The 22,474-nt window shown below is 48.8% G+C and overlaps 2 protein-coding genes across 4 annotated transcripts; one reads left to right on the top strand and one right to left on the bottom strand.

Annotated features, from left to right (window-relative positions):
- The first annotated feature begins 1,631 nt into the window (after nt 1–1,631).
- On the top strand, nt 1,632–8,414 carry polh (polymerase (DNA directed), eta). 2 transcript variants are annotated; one of them, XM_018740169.2, is made up of 11 exons: nt 1,632–1,707; nt 2,058–2,202; nt 2,973–3,107; nt 3,201–3,418; nt 3,609–3,781; nt 3,848–3,951; nt 4,100–4,219; nt 4,934–5,057; nt 5,147–5,212; nt 5,966–6,138; nt 6,449–8,414. In XM_018740169.2, the coding sequence occupies exons 2-11, from the start codon at nt 2,066–2,068 to the stop codon at nt 7,281–7,283; spliced, it is 2,085 nt and encodes a 694-aa protein (XP_018595685.2). In that variant the 5' UTR covers nt 1,632–1,707; nt 2,058–2,065; the 3' UTR covers nt 7,284–8,414. The 2 variants fall into 2 exon arrangements, with proteins under 2 accessions (XP_018595685.2, XP_018595686.1); XM_018740170.2 differs by lacking the exon at nt 5,147–5,212.
- Nucleotides 8,206–21,357, bottom strand: gtpbp2a (GTP binding protein 2a). Of its 2 annotated transcripts, none has more exons than XM_018740171.2 (12): nt 20,951–21,357; nt 18,672–18,698; nt 17,946–18,130; nt 17,394–17,502; nt 17,111–17,308; nt 16,756–16,930; nt 11,666–11,885; nt 11,382–11,517; nt 11,190–11,248; nt 10,714–10,885; nt 10,313–10,477; nt 8,206–10,138 (listed from the first exon to the last, which is right to left on the bottom strand). In XM_018740171.2, the coding sequence occupies exons 1-12, from the start codon at nt 21,164–21,166 to the stop codon at nt 9,974–9,976; spliced, it is 1,827 nt and encodes a 608-aa protein (XP_018595687.1). In that variant the 5' UTR covers nt 21,167–21,357; the 3' UTR covers nt 8,206–9,973. The 2 variants fall into 2 exon arrangements, with proteins under 2 accessions (XP_018595687.1, XP_018595688.1); XM_018740172.2 differs by having other exon boundaries at nt 20,729–21,022.
- Between the last annotated feature and the right edge of the window lie 1,117 nt (nt 21,358–22,474).

Consider the following 22,474-nt stretch of genomic DNA (forward strand, 5'->3'; position numbering starts at 1 on the left):
ACTTTTTTCCCTAAACTTGTTAGTATATGTACAGCCTTCTCAATTGGGGTCATTGTGCTGCAGCTGCTTGGAGTTTTTTTTGTACTTTTAAGAGAGTTGAAATTTGAGGTCTGATTAAAGCAAAGGAATAAGATGGCTGTAGTGTTACACAATGAATGGTTTATGTGGCTGAAACGGGAAGTGTTGGGGCACCCCTTTTTTTGTTTCCTGTATGTACAATCCCTTGGGAGCCCTGTCGCCTTTCCTGTTACATTATCTATGTGCAGTACAGTTGTAGGTCATTGCTCAGGTTCCCATGGTTTAGGATTCAGCGTGTCTATACTGTACGTCTGTGTTAACGTGTGCATCCACGTGTGCTCAACTTTGTTTAGGCTTGGCCTCCTTTTTCCCCCTTTTACACAGAGAAGTCCATGTACTGTATGGTAATAAGCTCTTTCTAAAGCACCAGCATTCTTAAGTCTGCTTATCCTGATAGTTACTGGGATGTCAGCCTAGCCTATGTTAGGGGCATTGCAAAACAATATTGCCAAAATGAGCACTTTGCTGGAACATTTTTATAATTGAGCTACTGTACACTTTTGGAGTAAAACCACAAATTCAATGAGGCCTTTTAGACAATCTTCAGCAAGCGGTGCTTCGACAAAATCAAGCAGCACAATATGATTTTCAGTTCTGCAGAAAGTGTATGACATATTGACCATGCGCCATTGCTTATGTGTATTCTTCTACATGACCATCATTCCCTGATGTACCTTCATACCACTTCCATAAGTAACCCTTGACGTTAATAAGCTTAATTATTAACTGCAAGGTTACTGAGTGACCAGGCCATCAGAGGCAGCTTACAACAGTCGTCCTTGTGCAAGTCGTCTCGTATTTATTTTGATTTTTTTTCTTCATGTTGAAAATATCTTACCTGTAGAATTGAAAACATTTACAATAAAATGCTTTAAATACATTTGATCTCTGCTTCTGAATTCAGTTTTTTCTTTTTTTTTTTTTTTTCTCCCCCCCCCCTCCCCCTTCTTTTTGCTTAAGGGTCAGTGATGGTAAACTTGATCTTTTACCTTCTTTTTTCAACATATATTGACTAGCAGAAGACACCTCCCCCCTAACTGACTACATGCAACTACCCTCAACCATTAGGGACAGTAATTGAGAATTTATCTAGTTACTGGAAGTGAACAATTGGAGCCAAGCTGCTCAAGTTTATTCACAGATTCTATATATGGTATGTTTTCTCTGGCGATGACATGTATTAACGCAGTCATGGAGATGCAGTGAAAAAATCTGGCTGAAAGGGCACTGATCGTAATGCTTACCTTGCTATTACCTCATTCAGTCATCGGGCTGTACAAGATCCATACCAATGCCTCTGGCTATCCGGTTACGTGAGTAATTTACAAATACAGCTTCCTCCTCAACTTGTCTCTGCGTTACTACCTCTGCACTATGGCTTCTTCGAGCGCCTGGCCATGATAGTACCTTACCAATATGGCTTCCTTTTATCCAGCTACTCGGTAGTACTACCTTACCAATATGGTTTACTGCATTGACCGCCTAACTGCGCTACTACCTTACCAATATGGCTTCCTCCTTCGGCCGGCAATTTCTGATGACGTCAGAGCAGTGCGTTCCTTCCGTGAAGTCCCAAAGTAAAATTCAAATTGGCGGCATTTTCGGCTGCTGGGTTGCAGGTCCACTGAGGTGAGTTTGTAGTTCTTGTTAGTTACAAGCCATTCCTCGGGTAATGTATAAAACCAGACACTTAAGTGTCTCTTGTAACTGTCCTCAAATTAGGCAAATTTAGGGAACTACGCGTTAGGGGTTCTCTCGGGTGGATCTGTCTCTGTGATGTGAATCGATGATGCGTAAAAAACAGGCGACTTTACGTTACTAATGGTGGTTTCGAATTTATGAGATGTACAAAAAAATATTTTTGTCTGTCGACATAAGGCCAGGTGTCTCAGTTCCTTAAAAAGAAAAAAGGGTCCAAGGAAGGACCAAGTCTGATGACCCAACTGAATTTGTGTGACACAATGTGTCCTCCTGGCCAGTTGTCGCGATGGATTATGGGAAGGAGAGGATCGTCGCCCTCGTGGACATGGACTGCTTCTACGTCCAGGTGGAGCAGAGGATGAACCCTGATCTGAAGAACAAGCCCTGCGTGGTGGCGCAGTACAAGATGTGGAAGGGCGGCGGGTGAGTTGACGCAGCGGCCGGTAGGGGGCGCGCTTTTCGTGCTGCAAAAATCGTGATCGAAATCATGTTTCGTTTTTCCTTCATTTTGCTGCTTCATCCACATCTGGCTCACGGTTAAGGGTCGTTTTACGCTTATTTTTGTTTTGTGGACCAATCACATGTACATTGATTCGTGCAGCAGACGCTTTTCTGCAAACTGAAATAAAATAACATTTGTTAATGTAGATTTCTATTCGCGTCTATTAAAAATGTGGGTTCCTTTTATTTTATGTAAATTAAACGGGATGTTCTAAAGCGTTCTTCTTTTAAAGATAGCTGATCACGTATATTTTCCCATCCCCCAAGCTGCGACGGAGGGCCTGTCATAAAGTGCTGGTGCCTAGATAGTGGGATCCATTTCATATTTCATTTTTAATACAGTCGTACGGTAAGGTGCGTCTTAACAAACTTTCTCTATCTTACGTTATTAGTGATTTACTTGGTACTTTGATGCCATTGAAGAATTGTTTCGGTTATTGCGATTTGATGCCGAACTTGTTTTGCAGGATTTTTAGTGCCTGGGCTTTGTTTCACATGGAAATGTGGAATGTCATTTGACGTTTTAAGCTGGACCGCGTTTTACTTGGCGGTTACGTGATTATGAATTCCGCGTGTTAATGTTGCAGCGGCTGCTTTCGAATTTAATGTATGTTTTGCAATGTAGGACCGTTCTGATGTGGGATTTGATTACCCTTTCTGAATGGAGTTATTGGACGCCCGTTCCCCAACAGTATCATAGCGGTGAGCTACGAGGCCAGAGCCCACGGCGTCACCAAGAACATGTGGGTCGATGATGCTAAGAAGCTGTGCCCTGGGCTCCAGGTGGCACGAGTGCGCGAGTCCCGCGGCAAGGCCAACCTCACGCGGTAAGTAGCCGGCGCGTAGCCCGAGGACCCACCTTTCCACCAACATGTGGCTCGACGAAGCACCATCCGACAGCTCTCCGCGCTCTCGACCAGATACCGGGAGGCCAGCGTGGAAGTGATCGAGGTGATGTCCCGCTACGCTGTGATCGAGAGGGCCAGCGTCGACGAGGCGTACGTGGACCTCACGGCCACCGTGCAGCAGAGGCTCAAGGACATGGCGGACCGGCGGATAGAGGCAGATTTGCTAAAGACCACCTACGTCCAAGGCTTTCCTCAGTCCGCAGGGGGTCGGCGGGACGGGTCTGATAAAGGTCAGCGGCTTCAGCGGTGTGGACAAGTTGCCTTTTTTCTGAAATACCAAAGATGGCGTTTATTTTTGAGCAGGAGTGCAGTTCGTCAGCGGTCGAGTTGCGTGACGTGAGATCGGAGAGGGATGGGCAAAACACGGCCCCGCTGGTTGCCGAGCGTGTGGGTGAGTGTGTGTGTGTGTCCTGCATCTAGAGGAGTGGCGGGCTCTTGGCGTTCGGGAATGGCTCGCCTCCCTGACTGGCGCCGCTGGTAGCGAGAGCCCAGAGCTCTGCCTGGCTATCGGCGCCCTCATCGTGGAGGAGATGAGAGCTGGCGTGGAGAAGGAAACGGGCCTCCGCTGCTCTGCTGGGATATCGCACAACAAGGTGAGCCCCCCCCCACATGACCCCCTCCCCTTCCAAAGAGTCACGCTCATGCCAGTCTCTCCTCAGGCTCTAGCCAAGCTCGCCTGCGGCTTGAACAAGCCGAACCGACAGACCATCCTGCCCCTGGGGTCCGTGCCCGAGCTCTTCAGCTATCTGCCCATCAGTAAGATGTGAGTGTGAGCCGTGTGTCCTCGGGGAGCCTCGCGCTGCTCCTTTACGCACCCGAAACGGAGGGCTGCGTCTCATGACGGGAGGCTTCGGCACGTCGCACCGCTTTCTCGGCCCTATTACGGAGCCTCTCGTATCGTCACCCTTCAGCCGGAACCTCGGCGGGAAGCTGGGCACCTCCATCGTGGAGAGTCTGGAGGTGGAGAACATTGGCGAGATCACGCAGTTCACCCAAGTTCAGCTGGTCCAGCGTTTCGGGGAGAAAACAGGGTAAGGTTACGCTACCACCACCACAGGAAATGCCTCTTTTTTTCTTTTTTTTTTTATTTATAGGCACAGATACACGCACACAAGTGGTCCTCAGCTTACGGAGGGGTTCCGTTCCAGCGGCCCTGTTGCACATTACAAATCTTCTTATACTGTAGTGCGTGAACCATAAGGATATATGAAGTTAACATGCATGAATGCTATGTTGTATAATAGGGCTTTTCTTGTATTTTTCATTAATTCACGAGTTAAAATAATACTACATTAGAACAATTACAGCAATACGGTGGGGTATTTTCACGTCACAATCTGTTCTCTTTCGCTTTTCTTTTTCAGCACCTATGAAATTTGCTAACCGTTGCAAAAAAATAAAATAAAAGGTAACTAATCACAAAAGAAACGTTCTGTGAGTAAAACACGGGCGCCGATACATGCTGAGTTACTAAGAAATGCTGTATGGTGTCTTGCGCCGGTGCGACCAGCCCATGTTCTGGTCCAGTAGGTGGAGCAGCGCTCGTTATATGTTACGACCAGTTGTTGAGACTCAAATTTTTTATATATATATACACCCGTTGGATGTCCTAAGTCGGGCACCACATGTATGTAGATTTGCAGCTGTCTTGTTAAGGTCTTTGATGGAATCCCGCCGAGAGCCCATGATTAAAGTCCGAACTCCTTTCTCTCCTGATGCTCACTGCGCTGTGGCTCCTTCCGCAGACTGTGGCTCTTCGATTTGTGTCGCGGCATCGACTTTGAACCCGTGAAGCCCAGGCAGCTGCCAAAGTCCATCAGCTGCAGCAAGAACTTCCCCGGGAAGATGGCACTCTCCACGAAAGACCAGGTTTGGTACCACAGCAATCAGTTCAGTGCTCTGGCGGCACGCTGAGCGCAGTGAGGGACACGCGCCTGTGCTGCTCTCTCTCTCTGCAGGTGCAGAACTGGCTTCACCAGCTGGCCCTCGAGCTCGAGGAGAGATTGATCAAAGAGAGGGAGATGGTGAGGGATCCTCATCGCTTTCCTCATCTGTCTGTCATGCGTCTCTCTGCGTTAGCTTCAGAATACGAGCGTGCGCTGATCCACCGGCGATAAACATTTTTAATTTTGTTTTTTATTGCGTTTTCATTAGTCTTTGCCTTCTCAGATTTCTTTGTACCTGTGAGCTGTTTGTGCAGCAAGCTGGTTAGTTTCCCGTAAAGAGCATCCAGAGTTGGAGTGTGGAACCGACTTGGTTCAACTCTCTTCCGCGGTGTTTACAGCTCGTGTCTGGTGTTCCTGAATGTTGGCGATCAATAACAAGATGAGGAACGTTGTGCTTTTTCAGGGGCTTAAATGGTCAACAGTCAAGACCAAAGAGAAACGGGTTTGCTGAGAGGGTGTTAAATTAGTTTTAATTTTATTGTGGCTTGAAGTAGATACGTATTAAAATATGACATCTGAAAGTGTTGCTGAGGGATTGTTTTATTACAGCTGTGCTCAAGACCCGCAGAATCTGACCAGCAGACAGATTGAAGGATCTCTTTTTCTAAGCTTCTTATTGACTATGACTTAGTGATGAAAGTGACTTTGCATTTATGAACAAATCCATATATGAACAGACCGAGTCCTGGAGCTGAGGGTCCAGTGTTTCCGTAGACAACATCAGTTAAGATTCTACTGCAGTGGTCACGGTCGTCCCCAGGAGCAGGGAACGCATTTAATATTGGCCTGGGGTCGGAGGCACTCGTTTAACTACACCCTGCGTCGTTGCAGAATGGCAGAGTGGCCAAGCTGCTCACGGTGGGGGTGCGGCAGGCGGGCGATCACAGGGCCTCCAGCTTTTCCCGCTGCTGTGCTCTGGCCCGGTACGAGGCTACCAAGATGGCTGGTGACGCATTTGCCATCATCAAGAGTCTCAACACCGCAGGAAACCACCAGGCCGCATGGTAAGTGTCCAGAGCCCGACCAGACAGGGGCAGCGTGTGATCAAGGACCCCTGATGTGGGAGTGCTGTGGGCTCACTGTGTCCTTATGGTACCTAAAACATCATACGACATTTAGTCAGTGCTTTTCTCCCAAGTAGCTTACACTGATTTACCCATTCATACTGTGGGCTAACTTTCACTGTATCCGTGCAGGGTAAATACCTTGATCAGGGGTACGGCAGGAGGAGGTGGGATTCGAACCTGTGTCCTTCGAATCCCGAGGCTGCAGCTCTAGCCGCTGCACCCCTTGACACTTGTCTGTTTTGTTCAGGTCACCCCCTCTCACCCTGCTCCACCTGTCTGCCAACAAGTTCAGTGAGGCTCTGGGCTCTTCCGTTGGGTGCATAGCCAACTTCCTGAGCAGCGAGGCGAGAGGAGACGCCACGCGGAAAGGGCCCGGGTGCGAAGCGAGAGGAGTCGCCTCGCCCAAGAGAGCGCCCTCCATCCAGTCCTTGTTCCAGAGAGCCGCCGAGAAGCAGGAGAGCCGTGAGCCACAGGCGCAGACGTCCCCCTGGAAAGCAGCCCTGGCGCTCACGCCCAGAAAAAAGCACCCAGAATGCACAGGGTCTCCGGTGAGAGGCCCAGCGGAGCGCAGGGACGGCATCGCCTCCTTCTTTCAGAGGAGGAGCCTGAAGTTCGCTGAGGAAGAGCAAGGATGTGAAGAGGAGGCTTCTCCTGCGAGCACCATGCCTTCTGGAGGGGTCCACGGCCCGGCGGGCAGGAGCGGAGGGACCGGGGAACCCCGGCAAGACACGGGTGTCTGGCTGCGGGAGGAGGAGCTCAGAGCGTCGGAAGCGCGACCGCGTCTCCCTGATCCCGCCGTGGATACGGTGCGGTGCGAGCGCTGCGGAGAGCGCATCCCGGTCTGGGACATGCCTGAGCACACAGACTACCACTTCGCCCTTGACCTGCAGAGCTCCTTCTCGTCCAGCGTCTCTCCGAGCACGGGCCCCACGGCGGCGGCTCCTCCGCTCGCGTCCAGCCCTGCGACCCCAACGTCCCCTCGTGGCAAAATGAAGCTCAAGAGCCCGTCGGGACCTCAGGCAAAGAGGGTGAAGTCGCAGGGCACAAACTCCACACTGGACGCCTTTTTCAAGAGAATGTGAGAAGGTAGAAATTTGAGAATTTGAGGCAGCGGTGCCTTCCTGCCACGTGAGTAGATCTGCAATTGTATGAAGTCCGAAAGTGTCTTTTTAAATACCGACCCGCACGCGCCCTTGGCTGCCACTAGGGGGCAGGATACAACACACAGCTTGGACAGTAGAATTTTTATTTTTTAACTACGCTGACAGTTTTACAGGCGGAAACTTCCGCTCTAAAGCCAGTGCTGATTGTTGTCTGTCGTGAACTTACCTTTTTATGGATAGATTGGATGAACAAAAATAATAAAGCAGAGCTATTTATGCAACTGTTTTTAGGAGGAATGGAGTATAAAGAAGAAATACAGTAAGTTTTAGTCTAAACATACCAGCAGTTTTGAACTGTTGCCTTCACTCAGGGAACGGATGGACGTTCTTTGTACAGTGCGAGAAGGACAGGACCATCTGAATTTATTGGAACTGTTGCTGATATGAACATTAAACTTCTCTATGTTGCCTGTACAAAAAATGTTTGTTTATTCATCTCGCTGTTTAACCATGTGTCGCACAAGGCAGTGAAACAGTGATGGCCCTCCAGTGTATCAAACAGAAACACACCACGGTATCTACAGCACCAGGCAATCAGTAAGGTCATGAGTGCAAAGCTGCTTCCTGTTTGGTACAGCAACGGGGGAGATGCAGCCCAGGAGGGACCTGGGTAAGTTGCATTTTACCATGGTGTCTTTGTCTAAACCACACCCTTTCTAAGGGTCTTTCATCAGTTTTTCCTCACAATCTGGCCAGGAAGGGGTCTTTTATTTCACCAGAGTTCACTATGTTCTACCTGGCTCCTCTCAGGTTCCCTCTACCTCATGGCAGCTACAAACCTCTGGTCCTCCTCACTGCATCTGCTGTCTTTGCATTCAAAAACAGAGTCGGTAGGAATCAGTCCATAATAAAGATTTAATATATAACATAATATACAAACTTGAATTGTACATAAACCTTATTTCACTCAAGGATTAAAATATTACAATGTCTCTGAAGGACACCTGCACTGGGGGTGAGTAAAAATGATGTGTTGCAGTGCAGGCCTGTGCAGCAAGTGCTGGAGTTGTAGAGGAGAGAAGACAAAGTTACAAAAAAAAAAAAAAAAAACTACAAATTCATAAACGAAAAAACGTGAACACACGTGACAGAACAGCCTTAATGTTTGATACTGTTCTTTAAAACAATGTTTTGGTTTGTTTACATTCTTTTACCCTTCCACTGAATTGCACAAAACCACAGATAATATTGCAGGAACAGACAGGGAAAACACACTGTTTTAAATGTCTCTTCTCGGGAGGGCTTGTTGCATTAGTTTGTTTGTAACTTTTCAGTGAGCTGAGCTCCTGTCACTCATAAGCATGCATCGAATGTACACACTAATGACACAGCTGAAAACACCCCTGGACATGGTGTTCATTACCAAACACTGTCCCTATTTATTATTTAGCATCACAACTACATTAATAAAAATTTCAAAGAGTAGCACCAAATCAAGTTTAAAAAAAGTTCCAAAATGTTGGGGTGCATTAAAAAATTTTAAAAAGCTCCTCTTTGGTAGGCACTGAGTTTTTATGTCAATCGATCCGGTGATGTCAGCAAGGAGGGGAAAAGGTGGCCCTGCACTCGCAGCCAAGGTCGCCAACTCCTCCGAGCCGCCGGGACTCAGAAGTTGACATCCCACCTCTCCCTCGGTGCTCTGAGTGGAGAAGGTCAAGAGCCGATCGTCCAGAAGTTTACCATGGAATGCGGTATAACGAGTTAAAACTTGCTCTGTGGGCGACGAAAGCGCTTGACAGAAGTGGGAGAAACTGCTCTCTGCTCCGCAGTCTGGACGTTTCGAAGGCAACGATCGCGGTACATGATACATGACAGCAAGAGCTGGTGAACATTGGTAGAATTCCTCAATTCCGTAGTGCGAGTCCCTGGCCTGCTGTCCGGGCTGCTTGGCCTCAAGCTCATCGGTAACGAGTGTTGGAGGCTCTCAGGAGAAGAGCGTCAGGTCAGCCTCCTAGCTGAGGAGAAGGACTGCTGACCGGACGCTGGGTGAACCAGCTGGGCCTGCTGAGGAGGCTCGGGCACACCGCCGCTAGCTGCCGTTGAGAGTCTGCCACGCACCCTCTTCACTACTGTAAACGTGTCCAACAGCCAAGGACAGAAGGTGCTCTCCAGAGCTTCCCCCTCGCCCTGCACTCGTCCGGTTCGCTACTTTTGGACCGAAGCCTCAATACGCATCAGTTGTGCACCGGGTGAGTGCTGATCAGCGTTCTGGCTTCTAATGCATCTGAAATGTTAAACACGAGTCCAGATCAACTGTGCCAAAACGCCAAGTCTCACCTACGCATCTTAACGCGTGCCGCCAGTTCACTGGCACACCTGCCTTTGAGTACGACCCCTTGCTGGTTCATGATCTATAGTGATCCATTCATGAAGAAGGGAAAAGCAAAGAATAATGAGTGACCCTGAAATCTAAAGCCTAAATCACAGCTGCTTTGAAATGCAACTTCCTTTAAAAGGCTAAGGGTGAGCTTGGCAATGCTTCAGAGGCAACCAAACAAATGGAAATAAAGGCCAACCCTCAGGGAGAGCCAATGAGAGAGGAGTAGTGGAAAACAGGGTAGGAATTAAGGGAATGGGCGTGTCCCTCCCGCTCTGCTTCAAGACACTCTCTAGGAGTCGTGCTGGTAGTGGGAGACAGGCTGCAGGCTGGTGACGTGGCCGATGCCCTTGGTGACCCCCTCCCGGAAGAGCAACTTGGCGCCCACCTTTAGGTACTCCGGGTGCTTGATGAACCTGAAGCGCACCACAGCCTTCTCTCCTGTGCGGAGCTCCTCCTACAGGGGCGGGAGGGGACAGCGGGAGCCCAGTGACCACAGGGAGGTGTTGTGAAGGAAGCACCAAACACTGGTAAAATGGGCCTCTTTCACACCGGGACGGCGGCATCATTCAGGCATTTTTGATCAATACGCAAATGTCCTCATGTTACGGGTACAGGGGAGAGCGCGTACCTTTCCGTGCAGGCGCTCCACGGTGGCCGTCTGTCGCACGTTACCCACGTGCACAGTCACCTGGAAGCCCCTGCGGAAGGTCTTGGCGTGGAACAGCAGCACAATCTCTGCCTCAAAGAGCCAGCAGATGGTGGGGTTCATTTCTGGGCTCACCATAACCATGCCCTGGAGAGGAGAGAGCAGGATGAGGAGGCTCCTACGAGGGGTACGGCTGCTGGATCTCGGTTACAGGAAGATTATGGGACATCACAGCTGCAAACAATAATCCAGTACAACAGCTATGGAGAAATGGGCAAAGAAGAAATAACTGAAGCAAAGGCACTTCCATGTGGTGGACAGATGACAATTTAGGGCATCTGGGTGAGCGGTTAATGATGGAATCAGACTCGGGAGCATAGCACCTTCCGGAGGAGCGAGCGGTCGAAGTTGCCCAGTGCCAGAGTGGCGGCCTGACCGGCCCTCAACACCCTGCAGGCTGAGCGATTCCTCTGGATGCTGCACACCTTGAGCCCCAGGAAGTGGCCCTCGTCTGTGGGCCCCACCACCAAGCGCTCACCCTCGCGGCAGATCCCACTGCAGGCAAAGGAGGGAAAAGTGAACCACTGATGTGAAAATAACCATGAAACCACCTCCTTTTCACAACCAGCACTCAAATACAGGGTTAGACTCCCCTCCTGAACCCCTCTCTTCACCCACAGCTCTGCTCGAGTCCGCTCTTAAGAATCACGTTCAATCAGAACATGATCTGGAACCGCACACGTGTGCAAGTCTAACTCATACAGAGTGTAACGAGGCCGTACGCCCAGGAGCATGATGGGTACTGCATCACCCCTGCGGTGTTTTCAGAGCTCTTTCCAATACCAGTCCACATGCTGACCTGTATAGAGTTCCTCCGACCACAGTTCCCACGTCCGGCACCGTGTAGATCTCATCCACCTGTAGCATGAAGGAGACCTCCGTCAGGCTCAAGGGCAACACAGCAGCAGCAGTAGACCAAACAGCTGGGAATTTACGCAATTACGTCTCACTGGGTGGATGTGCGCAGATGTGCGCTTGTGTGTCGCAGCACCTGGAACTCTGTGAGCTGCTGCATGAGCTCCTCCTGCTCCTTGCTGTTGCTCAGGGGGGGCAGGATGTTTAGGAAGACCTTCAGAAGGTCTAGACTTTCCCCTGACACACTGGACAGGGTGAAAATTGGGGTGATGCTGGGGGTGAGAAAACACAAAAATCTGCATGAGCGTTAAAAGGACAACAAGGTCATTCCTTTGCGTAGTACGGAATCACCGCAGTAAGGCGTCGGCCGCACCGGTAAGTCCAAAGGGTCTGGGGGAAACATGGTGGCCAGGACATTACCTCGGTGACTGGGCGAACTGCTGGGCGGCCGTGACGGCGTCGTCCGCGCTGGCCACCACCATGGGCACCTTGTTGCAGCCGGGCTGCTTGAGGATGCGCTCCAGCTGGCGGACGGTGCGCTCCACGGTCCCCCGCGGACACAGGTCCACTTTGCTCACCACGATGAAGATGGGCACCTTCAGAGCCATGGCCAGGCCCAGGTGCTCCCGCGTGGTGCCCGCTGGAAACCGTATCAGAACGACCGCAAAGTTCAGAGGACTCATTTCCCCTCCTGACTTTACCACAGTAACATACAGCATTTTTAAACTGGAGCTGAGCTGCTCTTTAAAATCTGGAAATCAATGTGCTTCGCCATAAAAACACCCGAGATGACCGCACGTCAAAGGAGGCTTCGACAGTCCACAAACTTGTAGAGAAGGCGTGGAAATGGCTGACGGGACTTTTTGGCCTGTTCCCCTTTCCACGGTACACAAGTACAACAGTGCTCAAGAAGGCAGTTAAAGCTCATCATTACACTCGTCCCTTATAGACTACTGTCCTGTAGATGGTATTATAAAATGTGCTTTAAACACACATTTTAGGACAGAAACACACACTTCTGTCCCTCGGTTTTCTGGCTGAGTCGGGGTTACTGATGTCTTCGTTACCCTGGAAACGAAGACGTCCAATAAGCCAGCGATGAAAGATCAGGTGCTATGGATTCCAACCTTTTCCAATGACTTGCCCTGAAGTCCCGTATCCTATTCTCTGACACGGCCGTCAGTCTATCGGAGCCATTTCCCCAACAACGTGTAGTTGATACTGCGTTAATGAGCCATAAAGCGACATGTTACTCCTCTCAAACAAGTCAAACATGTCAACTGATGAAAACCGATCACCTTCTGGGTGGCAGGCAACCATAAACAAACAAACTGCTCTAGAGCAGATGGCGAGTATTGTATGGGTAGTCGATCAGGTCAATAATCAGCACAGGCACCAGAAGAAAGAGAGACAGCTACTGTATTCAAGAAAATTACACCACCTCTGCAGCGGCTGTGAAAACTTACATGACGATAATGACGATGATCAAGCAATGCAAAATCTGTCAGTGGCACCCTGGTAAAAACCACTGATTTCACATGTATTCATTTATCTTGACGCTTTTCTCCAAAGCGATTTACCATGATAAGCTACTTACAATTATTTACCCATTTACGCAGCTGGGTAATTTTTACTGGAGCAATTTAGGGTCAGTACTTTATTCAAAGGCACTGCACCAGGAGGTGGGATTCAAACCTGCGACCTTTGAATCTAAAAGCAGCAGCTCTAAACCACGAACCGCTACGGTACCAACAGAGCACAATGTCTGCACACATCGCAGAGCGAAAGACACAGGCAGTGATGTTGTGGACTTAACGTCTCACCTCCGAAAACGGGTGAGACGTACAAAACGGTGCCAAATTAGTAATAAAATAAAATGTAGAAACCATATTCTTCACCCAGGCACCAATTGTTTTCAACTGGTAATTCAACGGCCTCACAGCAGGATCTCGCCTAAGGGGGTGACGGTACGGCGTTTTCTGCGAGGAACAGGTGCATTTGCTTTACTTTGCAACAAAAGACACTGGAACGGAAGCGCAAAGCGCAAATAAAGTCCAACTGGAGGTACCTTCACTTCAGTGGGACCAGAAAACAGACACAGAAACAAGGTCTGAAGCAGCGAGTCCCGACCTGCTATCGACACAAGGCTGCGATACGCACGCTGGCATTTTTTACACCTTAACCTGCTCCCGACTCCAATAGCTGATCCCTCAACCCCTCCCGTTTATTTTTCCCTCTCATGGACCACAAACACGGCATTTCCCCACATGCAGCTCGACGGCGAAGGTGGCCCACACGGGCTGTAATTCCACACCCCGCCTGGAGCTCCAAGGCTGCGAGTCCATCTCATCAGATCATACATCATTTAACCGCAGCGCAGTCTGCCCTTATGAAAGCAGAACCCTTTGCGGTAAAGCAGCACACTGGTGTGCCTTAAAGGAATTTTATTGTACAGATACGCCGTTTCGGTCAGCGAGACCATGTCTAGCCTTTATGGGTTTGAGCGGCTGCCAGATGCTTCCGTTGGCATTCCCATTTTGCAGCCATAGTCTATTTCTGGATGACATTCCAGAAGCCAGTAAACAAACTGTGTCATGCGGTACTGCAGGGTAAACCTGCATCCCTGTATGTGTGTCATCACCACAAGCGCACCCTGTAATTGTCTCCGTGATTATAAATCTGGGAGACACATGCGGACAACCGTGTAGATCATCTGTTTGGTCTCTTGGGTGGAGCGACGCCCACAGCGACTGGGTGCACGTGCGTGGCATTCTAAAGAAAAGAGGGTGGAAAGTGCTCGACTCAGCTGGCTACTTTTTGGGTGTGACAACATGGTGTCCGAGCAGCGGTACGCCGATGTCCTTTCGTTTCTTCAAACACAAGACAGGACTGCTGAATTTGCCCCTCCGCTCAACACCTCTCAGGAAAGATTAAAGCACTGGAGACATTTAAATAGCAGAACACACAGCCTCATGTGTTTTTGTGTGTCCATAAATCCCAGCATGCACCTGAGAGAGATCCCAAGAGACAGACCTATCGGTGGACTGACTTACATACATTTATTCATTTATCTGATGCTTTTCTCTAAAGTGAATAACAACGTTAAGCTAATTAAAATTATTTACCCATTTATACAGATGGGTATTTTTTTTTTTTTTTTTTTTAACTAGACCAATTTAGGGTAAGTATTTTACTCAAGGGTACTACAGCCAGAGGTGGGAATTGAACCAACAACCTCTGGGTCCACAGGCAGTAGCTCTAACTACTACAACTGTTCCCAGTAGAGCAGAAAGTAAAGCATTTAGGGAGTAAATGTGTTTGCTGCTCCACTGGATGGGGCTGTTTTCGCGCGGCGGGTCGGGGGTTCGAGTCCTGCTTGGGGTGCCTTGCGACAGATGACGTCCCATCCTGGGTGTCCCCCCTCCCCTTTCGGCCTTGCGATGTGTTGCCGGGTTAGGCTCCGGCTTGCCGCGACCCCGCTCGGGACAAGCGGTTTACGACATTGGTTGGCTGCTCCCCCGGAATCCCCAGTTGGAAATGGGGTTCACCGCAGTTTGGTTATTACACATCGTGATCGAGCAGCGTTCATCTGATGTTCCGCCAACATTCACATCGAGATTAGATCAGGTTCTGATAACCTGAGTAGGCGTCACGTCCATCAGGCGGATCAAGGCTACGACGGAGAAGTCCGGTCAAACCTTGTTCAAAGGGCTTTGAGCGTGCGGGCCCAGCAACGGAGGCGACCCTGCTTGGAGACAGATGCTCTAGAGGAACTGCGCCGTCGGAGATCTCACACATCCTCACGAAGCCAAACAGCCTGCGACAGCATGATAAGCGTATCCGTACCCCACTAGGCCTCCTTATCGAGCGCAGTATCAGCTACGTGCAGGATCACGCGCTGCTGCTGCACGTCGTAGCGTCTTCGTGGAGACCTTCCAAACGCGGCAGTCTCGCCGTCTCTTCTTACACCAGCGCGTTACCGCTTTTGGAGGTTATGACACAAGGTGCTGGACGAGCGTACGCGAGGACACCGGAGAGCGCTACACGCGCCTGCAACGTACTTCGTGTAACCGCAAGCGGATACAGTTCCGGTTCCAAAAATACCTTCTTCCATCAGCTGATCAGGGTGTCGGTTTGACCGCCGACCAAGTAACACCAAACCCTCGTTATAAGAGTGGGGTCCCTACAGGCCCGCGGGCCCCAGTCGACACACCTCGCGTTTAAAGTCCAGCTCAAACCGCAATTAATAATTTACCAAGAGCGCTTTACAAACCAAACGTCTGCTTCCGCTGAAAGATATCGTTATTGCTTCTCAAACAGTCTTATCCCAGGAATCAGTCGCAAGTTTCCATTAACATTTATTTGAGCTACAAATTACTGACATAATGACAAACTCGTCTGTAATAATTTAGTTTTAATTAGCATGAAATTTATTATTTAAAGTGACAGATTACACAGATTGTCAGTTTTTTTTGCATTTTCCGTTCCGTTTTGTTAGCTTAAACATACTTTTGGCGTTAGCTCGTACTATGTGTCAGCTTGCAGAAAAATATTCCACTTTCTTATAACTATAATAATTGCCACCTTATCATTGTAGGTCACTTTGGAGAAAAGTGTCAGCTAAATGAATAAATGTCTATGTCACTGTCTTGAAATTACCAAACTTTAGCACTGGGCCCCAAGCACCGAATATTCCACTACCTTCTATGATGGGACACTTTCTACAATGTTTTGGTGCCTTCTAGAATCTTCCAATGGCTGTAAAGTACCAAACAAAGTGACGCTCTAGAGCAACTAGTGGCATCTCTAATAACTAAACTTTTTCATAATCAACACAAAAAAAATCCACATAACTAAACTTTGAAAAATTTGTTATTTACCCCACTGCCACATCTGGATATATTAGCGGTACAGTTTAGGATAAGTACTGTAGCCAAGGGAACTACAGCAGTGGCACAGAATGGGGCTGGAACCAGGAACCTCATGGCTATAAGTCCTTAACCACTTTGATATCTGCTGCTACCCAGCTGAATACAGGTAAACACCTTACCAAAAGGTCAAACAGTTGTTCTCTGCAGGATTCAAACATCTAACTTCGAGGTCCCTGGACCAGTTGCTGAACCATCAACCTAAACTGTCACTCCCCCAGAGGGCTTTGAGCTCATTCTGTTCACTGCTGCATAACCAACATGCGAGATCTGGTTACAGGAACGGTACAAGGGACTGAAGGACATTACTGACCCAGTTCCTTACATGCCATCTCATCTTTCTGTGGCACACACACATACACCCCAGGACAATTCCTTCACACAGACTGCCCACATTCAATGGTTCACATCTGTTGAGGGCTTTGACCGCAGTACAACCGCAGACCTCAAGTTGGGAAAGCTCCGCCCACTCGAGTACTTTAAAGACCTGCTCAGCCAAATACTGCTAACTAGGAGAGCGAGACCGAGCCGGAGGCACCAACTTTTACGTAAGGTACGGAGGTCACCGATGGAGAGACTCACCGATGCCAGTGTTGGCACTGACAACCAACATAGCGAAATCGGGACAGTAACTCGTGAGGCCGAAGATTGTGGTTTTCAGGTATTTGTGGTGTCCAGCCAGATCGATGAAGGTGATCATTTTGGACGCGCTCTCGCAGATCTCCTCAGCGGTACGAGACTCGCTGTAGTTGACCACCTTCGGGAGGAGAGAGGTCAGAGGTCAACGCCACAGAGGACACGCTGCTGGAAACCAATCCTTAAAGATTCAGTGTGGACCTCCTCCTGCGTCCGCAGTCACAAATTTTAGTGACGGAGTCTCGGTTACATGCGTGTCGACAGCAGGACGGGGTGGGGGTTGAGGACCGCGTCTACATACCTCTCCTTTGCTGTTGAAGCCCAGGATCTCGAAGCTGATGCTCGAAGTCCTTCCTGACTGAATCTCATGGAGATGTCTGAAGAGGTTGAGCCGTGCCCGTCCTCGGCCATTGTCCAGCTCGCCCTGGGTCAGCACGCCAAGCAAGGTGGACTTCCCAGAGTCCACGTTGCCCAGCACTGCGACGCGCAGGTCCAGGAACTGCACGCATGCAGGAATCAGCATTAGCGTCCCTGTGGCGACAACTCCTCCTGCCGTTGGTACACTTTTGTGTGTGAAGACTCACCTGTTGGTCATCCGGGACTTTCCTAACCAGGACTTCCGCAATCTGTCGTGGGACGTCAGAATCATACTCCACCTCTCTCTCTCTGAGGATTGTGATGTCAGCACCAACCCTGGCGACACAGGTCACAGTTAACTGTCCTTATCGCAATGCTTTCACATGGGTTTCATCCAGGTGCTCTGGTTTCCTCCCGCAGTCCGAAGACTTGTGTTTCAGGAGGACTGGTGACTAATCTGCCCTCTGTGTGTGTGTGAGAGAGAGAGACTGTTTTCCCTGCAGCTGACAGTCTTCTCATACAGGGTGTACTCTGTCCAACATGTTACATTTCAAGGATAGGGGCTGGGCCACCGTGACCCTGCACTGAGCAACGAGTTATTGGTAACGAAAGGACGATATGAATGACTAAGTCTATATTGATTACATAGTTACATGTATTTCCAAATGTCCAACAACCAGCCTGCAAGATCCAAAACACTGGAAGCCTTGCTTAACAGTGCAAGTCTCTAACGACACTGATGGTACGGAAGGCTCCGGAAAAAGGAGTGACTTCCTTACTTCTCTGCCATCCTGCGCAGGGTTTTCAGAGAGGCCTTCATGTCCTCCTCGGAAAGACCCACCAGCAGACCGTTGTCCTCCACGCCAATCTGATACACGGCCTCACCACGCCCCTCCTGCAGCCGCCACTTCATCTGCGTTGCTAGGTGCTCAAAGCGGTACTGTGTGGGGTTCACCAGCTTTAGCTGCGGGGAGGGAGGTGTCAACAGAAGAGCTCAGCACTACACTCATCACACCACGTATTTCCATGGCAATTCAAAACCAATACAATAGGCCTTTCAAGGTCAGCATCGGTTCTCCTCCCCACCTAGGCGTTTTCTTTTTTGTTTCTGAAAAGAAAGCAGCTGCCAAGAACCTAAAAAAAGCTCTGAATTCATGGACATCTTGGGTTGCAGGGCCACTGTACTTTTGAGTTACAGCCAGACTTTTCACCTCCCTTCTTGGAAGTGCTCAACTCTGCTGCTGGCAGGGCGCCAGAGCTCCGTCTCAGATGCTAAAGAGAACGTGGGACAGCAGGTGGCGCCGTGGTTAGAGTTGCTACCTTGCACCGGAAGGCCCCCGATTTGAATCCCTCAGCCTGCTGCAGTACCCTTGATCAAGGTACTTACCCTGAACTGACAAAAGAGAAACTACCAAGCTCTATAAATGGGTAAATCAGTGTAAAACACTTAGAGGAACAGGATCAGCTGAACAAATAAATCAAAATGTGAAAAGCTGCATACTCACTTTGTACTCTATGTTTCCTTCCTCAGCCTGCAAGGAAAGACAGAACAGAGCTTTTACGTCAGTGACAGCTGGAAATGGCCATGAGAATGGCTCCTTAGGAGCTTTGTCCCATTCTAACCCCCCCCCCCCCCCCAAAAAAAAGCCCTCAGTACTTGTATCTGCATGTTTACCAAAAGACTTCCTGCATTTGCACTGGAGATCAAACAAAACAGAATGCCACGTAAAAGTTTAAAAAAAAAAAAAAAAAAACACCCTTATAAGGCTGTTGCAACATGGGAAAACAGTGTATCGAATTTTCAGCATTGGGGGGGGATCACATGTCGAGACTTATTCTTTCGCACTTGATAACAGGGAGTATCTGGCTCACGTTCAAATTTGCACGGTAAAATTAGAGTAATATGTAACCCTGAGGGGGTGCAGTGGCGCAGTGGGTTGGACCGCAGTCCTACTCTCCGGTGGGTCTGGGGTTCGAGTCCCGCTTGGGGTGCCTTGTGACGGACTGGCGTCCCGTCCTGGGTTTGTCCCCTCCCCCTCCGGCCTTACGCCCTGTGTTACCGGGTAGGCTCCGGTTCCCCGTGACCCCGTATGGGACAAGCGGTTCTGAAAATGTGTGTGTGTGTGTGTGTAACCCTGAGATTATTAGCACGAGGGCCTTTACTACTTTGCATTTTTGACTGTGCAATAAAGGTTAAGTAAGGCCAACCTTGAATGGTGGCTGTGTGTGACGTGAAACCGAGATATGAATTCCACCTCAAGGCTTTCGTCTGCATTGTTTGGTGTTGAGTCAGTAATAATCAGAACGGATGGAACAGCAAGTGAGAATGCAACATGTTTCTGGGTGTGTAGGTTCTACACTCCTCCTTGTATCCTAAGGGTTAATCTATTTAAAGAGCCAAGCTCCAGCTACCAAGTCTGCATCAATCTTTGCATCGCTGGTATCTCGCAGCATCCGAACAGCGCAATTATACATGGGTTCGATCCCCGTTCAGTCTGTGAAGCGTGAATGTTCTCCCCGTTTTCTCCAGTAGTCCAAAAGGTACTAGAGTTCCAGATTACTTGGTTAATTAAGTGGTTGACTCCAAATTACTTTTACATCATTATTTAAGAGTGAGGGGGCACGGTGGCGCAGCGGGTTTGGCCGGGGCCTGTTCTCTGGCGAGTCTGGGGTTCAAGTCCCACTTGGGCTGCCTTGTGACAGACTGCATCCCATCCTGGGTGGGTGGGTGTCACCCCCCCCCCCCCCGCCAGCCTTGCACCCAGTGTTGCTGGGTTAGGCTCCGGCTCAAGATAATGTGCGTTTGTGTGTATTGAAGAGTGGTGAGAACATGAGCAATGCTGCATATGAATACTAAGTGTGTGGAGACAATTTTTCTTGCTTTGATTTTTAATTTAATATAATCTGTAATTAAAGCTATTAAAATGCCTTTATTGCAGATATAGACAAGGTTCATTAAACTTTTGCAGGTGATTACAAAGTTACAAACAAAGTAAGTATTGAACAGACATCCACTTGCATTAGTATGTAGAGAAGTGAGAAATACTGTGACACAAGCAGTTTAATAATTCTACATTTACCAAAAGAGAGAAGTGAAAGAGAAAGGAATGACACAAGTTGCTAATCCAGACAATTCATGGTTTTACCATAGTGATGAACACAGTCACTGTGCCTTTTTGTGACACCTGAAAGGTGAGGTCACATGGCCCCTCCCCCTCTTTACACACACAGTACAACAATGTAGATGAGAGGGAGCGCGTGCAGTGAGTGACAGAGTGAGTGAGTGAGTGAGTGAGTGTGTGTGTGGGGGGGGGGTCAGCTCACAAGGCCCCTCCCCCCCTTCACAGAGCATTTATGTCGGGCTCAACAAGACAGTGACCCCACCCCCTCCACCCACCCGTACTGTATTTACAAACAGAGCCACGCAGTGACGTCATCACCTTACTTCCCTTTCCCACCGGTGAAAGAACAACCAGAAAAAACAACCAGCTAGTTACCGGCTAACAGACAACTAGTTAACTAGTCCGGCACAACGAACCTCCCCCCCCCCCGTGAATATTACCTGCCTCGTGCTTAAATGATAACGAGCGGTGCACTGCAGCTCACACACGACTGGTTAGGCGAGAGAGGAGGATGATCATATTTAGCGATGCCGACACCCCGCGCCGGCCGGCAGGAAACAAGCAGGACAGCCTGGACAGCCCGGGCAGCCGGTGATCCGGAGAGCGAGAGGCCCCGAGTCACAGTCCGAGGCGTGCGCGGCGGTCTCGAGCGGCGCGCTCACCTCCGGTGGCAGGTACGGCGGGTTGTTGTTCGGCTTCGTGTTCCGACTCGCCCTGCCCTTCACTTTCTTGCCGTTCTTTGACGCCGTCTTCTTGGGGGCAATACCCAGCGCGCTCCCCGCGCTCGCTCCCGGTCCCCCATATCCCGCGCCGAGTCCCGGGGCCGCGCACTTCAGTGCGGAACCGGCGCCGAAGAGCTCCGACACCCGCGGGTCCATCTAGAACCGCATTCAAACTGTCCTTTCCTCCTGCACTTGCTCTTTCGCAGCGGACATCTGAACGAGGAGGGAGGAGAAGAAAACGGTAAGGAAAAACAGGCGGAATAAAAGGAAAAAAAAATGAAAAATAAAGAAAAGAAAAGGGGAAAAAAAGGAGAAGCGCTACGAAAGGCCGCTTCCAGCACCGACTAAAAAACAACTGTGTTGGTGTCACTCGGGGCGGATATACGTCACAGAACCTAATGAATATTGATATTACGAGCGAGAAAGGGAGGAAAACCTGACCATTGAGCGGTGAAAGTTTAATCGTGCCTCTTGTTCATTGGTCAGTTTGACTGTCAATTATGCTTATTCCATATTTATAACACGTTATCTAAATAAACTTCGAAATCACGAGCGTTCTTTTCATTGTTACACTTCTTTTGCATCATCTCCTCAAAACCGAAAAAAAAAACCGCGAACGAGGCACGAACATTCATTTTGTTCTACAGAAAGTTAAGAAGATCGCTGATTTAACACTACTGTAGTTGGCGCTTAAATTTCAACGTATTATCTCGTGTAACAACTCCATCAGAGCTAGTATTCATGAGATATAAAAGTGGCACACTCGTCTACCAAACATTAGGTTCCAAAGAACTGATTTAGACAAAGAAATTTAAGAATAGTAAAACTGAAATAAGAGACCCATAAGTTATAAAACAAAGTAGAATTTGACGAGATTACGTGGCTGACTTGCACTCTTCCTAAAGACAGTACTGTATCTTTCACAATACTAATTTGAATTTTTTGTTTTATGGACATGAACTAGTTTTCGGTCTGTGTCAACAGGTAGAGTTTTTTTTTCCGTATGATGAAATTTAGAAAAAAATGAAATTCCTTTTAGGGAACGATGGAAGAAGGTGGACTTCTTATGCAATCACCCCACCTAGTGTCGGAAAATTGTAAACGCCCTGCGAACAATATACAGTACTGCATAATCTTCTGCAGTACTTACGAGCTAAATCACTTAAGCTTTTAAATATTTCATTATACACACATATACATACATACACACACACAAAATCTCATCCCAGGTAAACTCTGGGCAAAAAATAAAGCTTAGACCGATACGCAACATAAAAAATCTATTTTTTTCTGTTATTTTGTAATTTAATAGTTTTTCGTAGTTATCAAAAATATTAATTCTACGGAATCAAAGCCAGTAAATAGCATACGTTATTTTTCCTTCCCATGATGCAATAGTGAATTAAAACGCTTTCTTCCCCTTTCCGCGATCTAATGAGATTCAAACTGCTTCCGCTTTCCCAT

Source organism: Scleropages formosus, chromosome 4 (genome assembly GCF_900964775.1).
Source record: "Scleropages formosus chromosome 4, fSclFor1.1, whole genome shotgun sequence".
Lineage (NCBI taxonomy): Eukaryota > Metazoa > Chordata > Actinopteri > Osteoglossiformes > Osteoglossidae > Scleropages > Scleropages formosus.

What these genes read in the sequence shown, in the direction of transcription:
- polh (XM_018740169.2), top strand. Translation starts at nt 2,066, where the DNA reads ATGGATTATGGGAAGGAGAGGATCGTCGCCCTCGTGGACATGGACTGC. An exon ending in CGTTTCGGGGAGAAAACAGG is followed by an intron (nt 4,220 to 4,933) that starts GTAAGGTTACGC and finishes CTCCTTCCGCAG; the next exon opens with ACTGTGGCTCTTCGATTTGT. An exon ending in CACTCTCCACGAAAGACCAG is followed by an intron (nt 5,058 to 5,146) that starts GTTTGGTACCAC and finishes CTCTCTCTGCAG; the next exon opens with GTGCAGAACTGGCTTCACCA.
- gtpbp2a (XM_018740171.2), bottom strand. Translation starts at nt 21,166, where the DNA reads ATGGACCCGCGGGTGTCGGAGCTCTTCGGCGCCGGTTCCGCACTGAAG. An exon ending in GCTTCAACAGCAAAGGAGAG is followed by an intron (nt 16,931 to 17,110) that starts GTATGTAGACGC and finishes CTCCTCCCGAAG; the next exon opens with GTGGTCAACTACAGCGAGTC. An exon ending in CAGTTCGCCCAGTCACCGAG is followed by an intron (nt 11,518 to 11,665) that starts GTAATGTCCTGG and finishes TCTCACCCCCAG; the next exon opens with CATCACCCCAATTTTCACCC.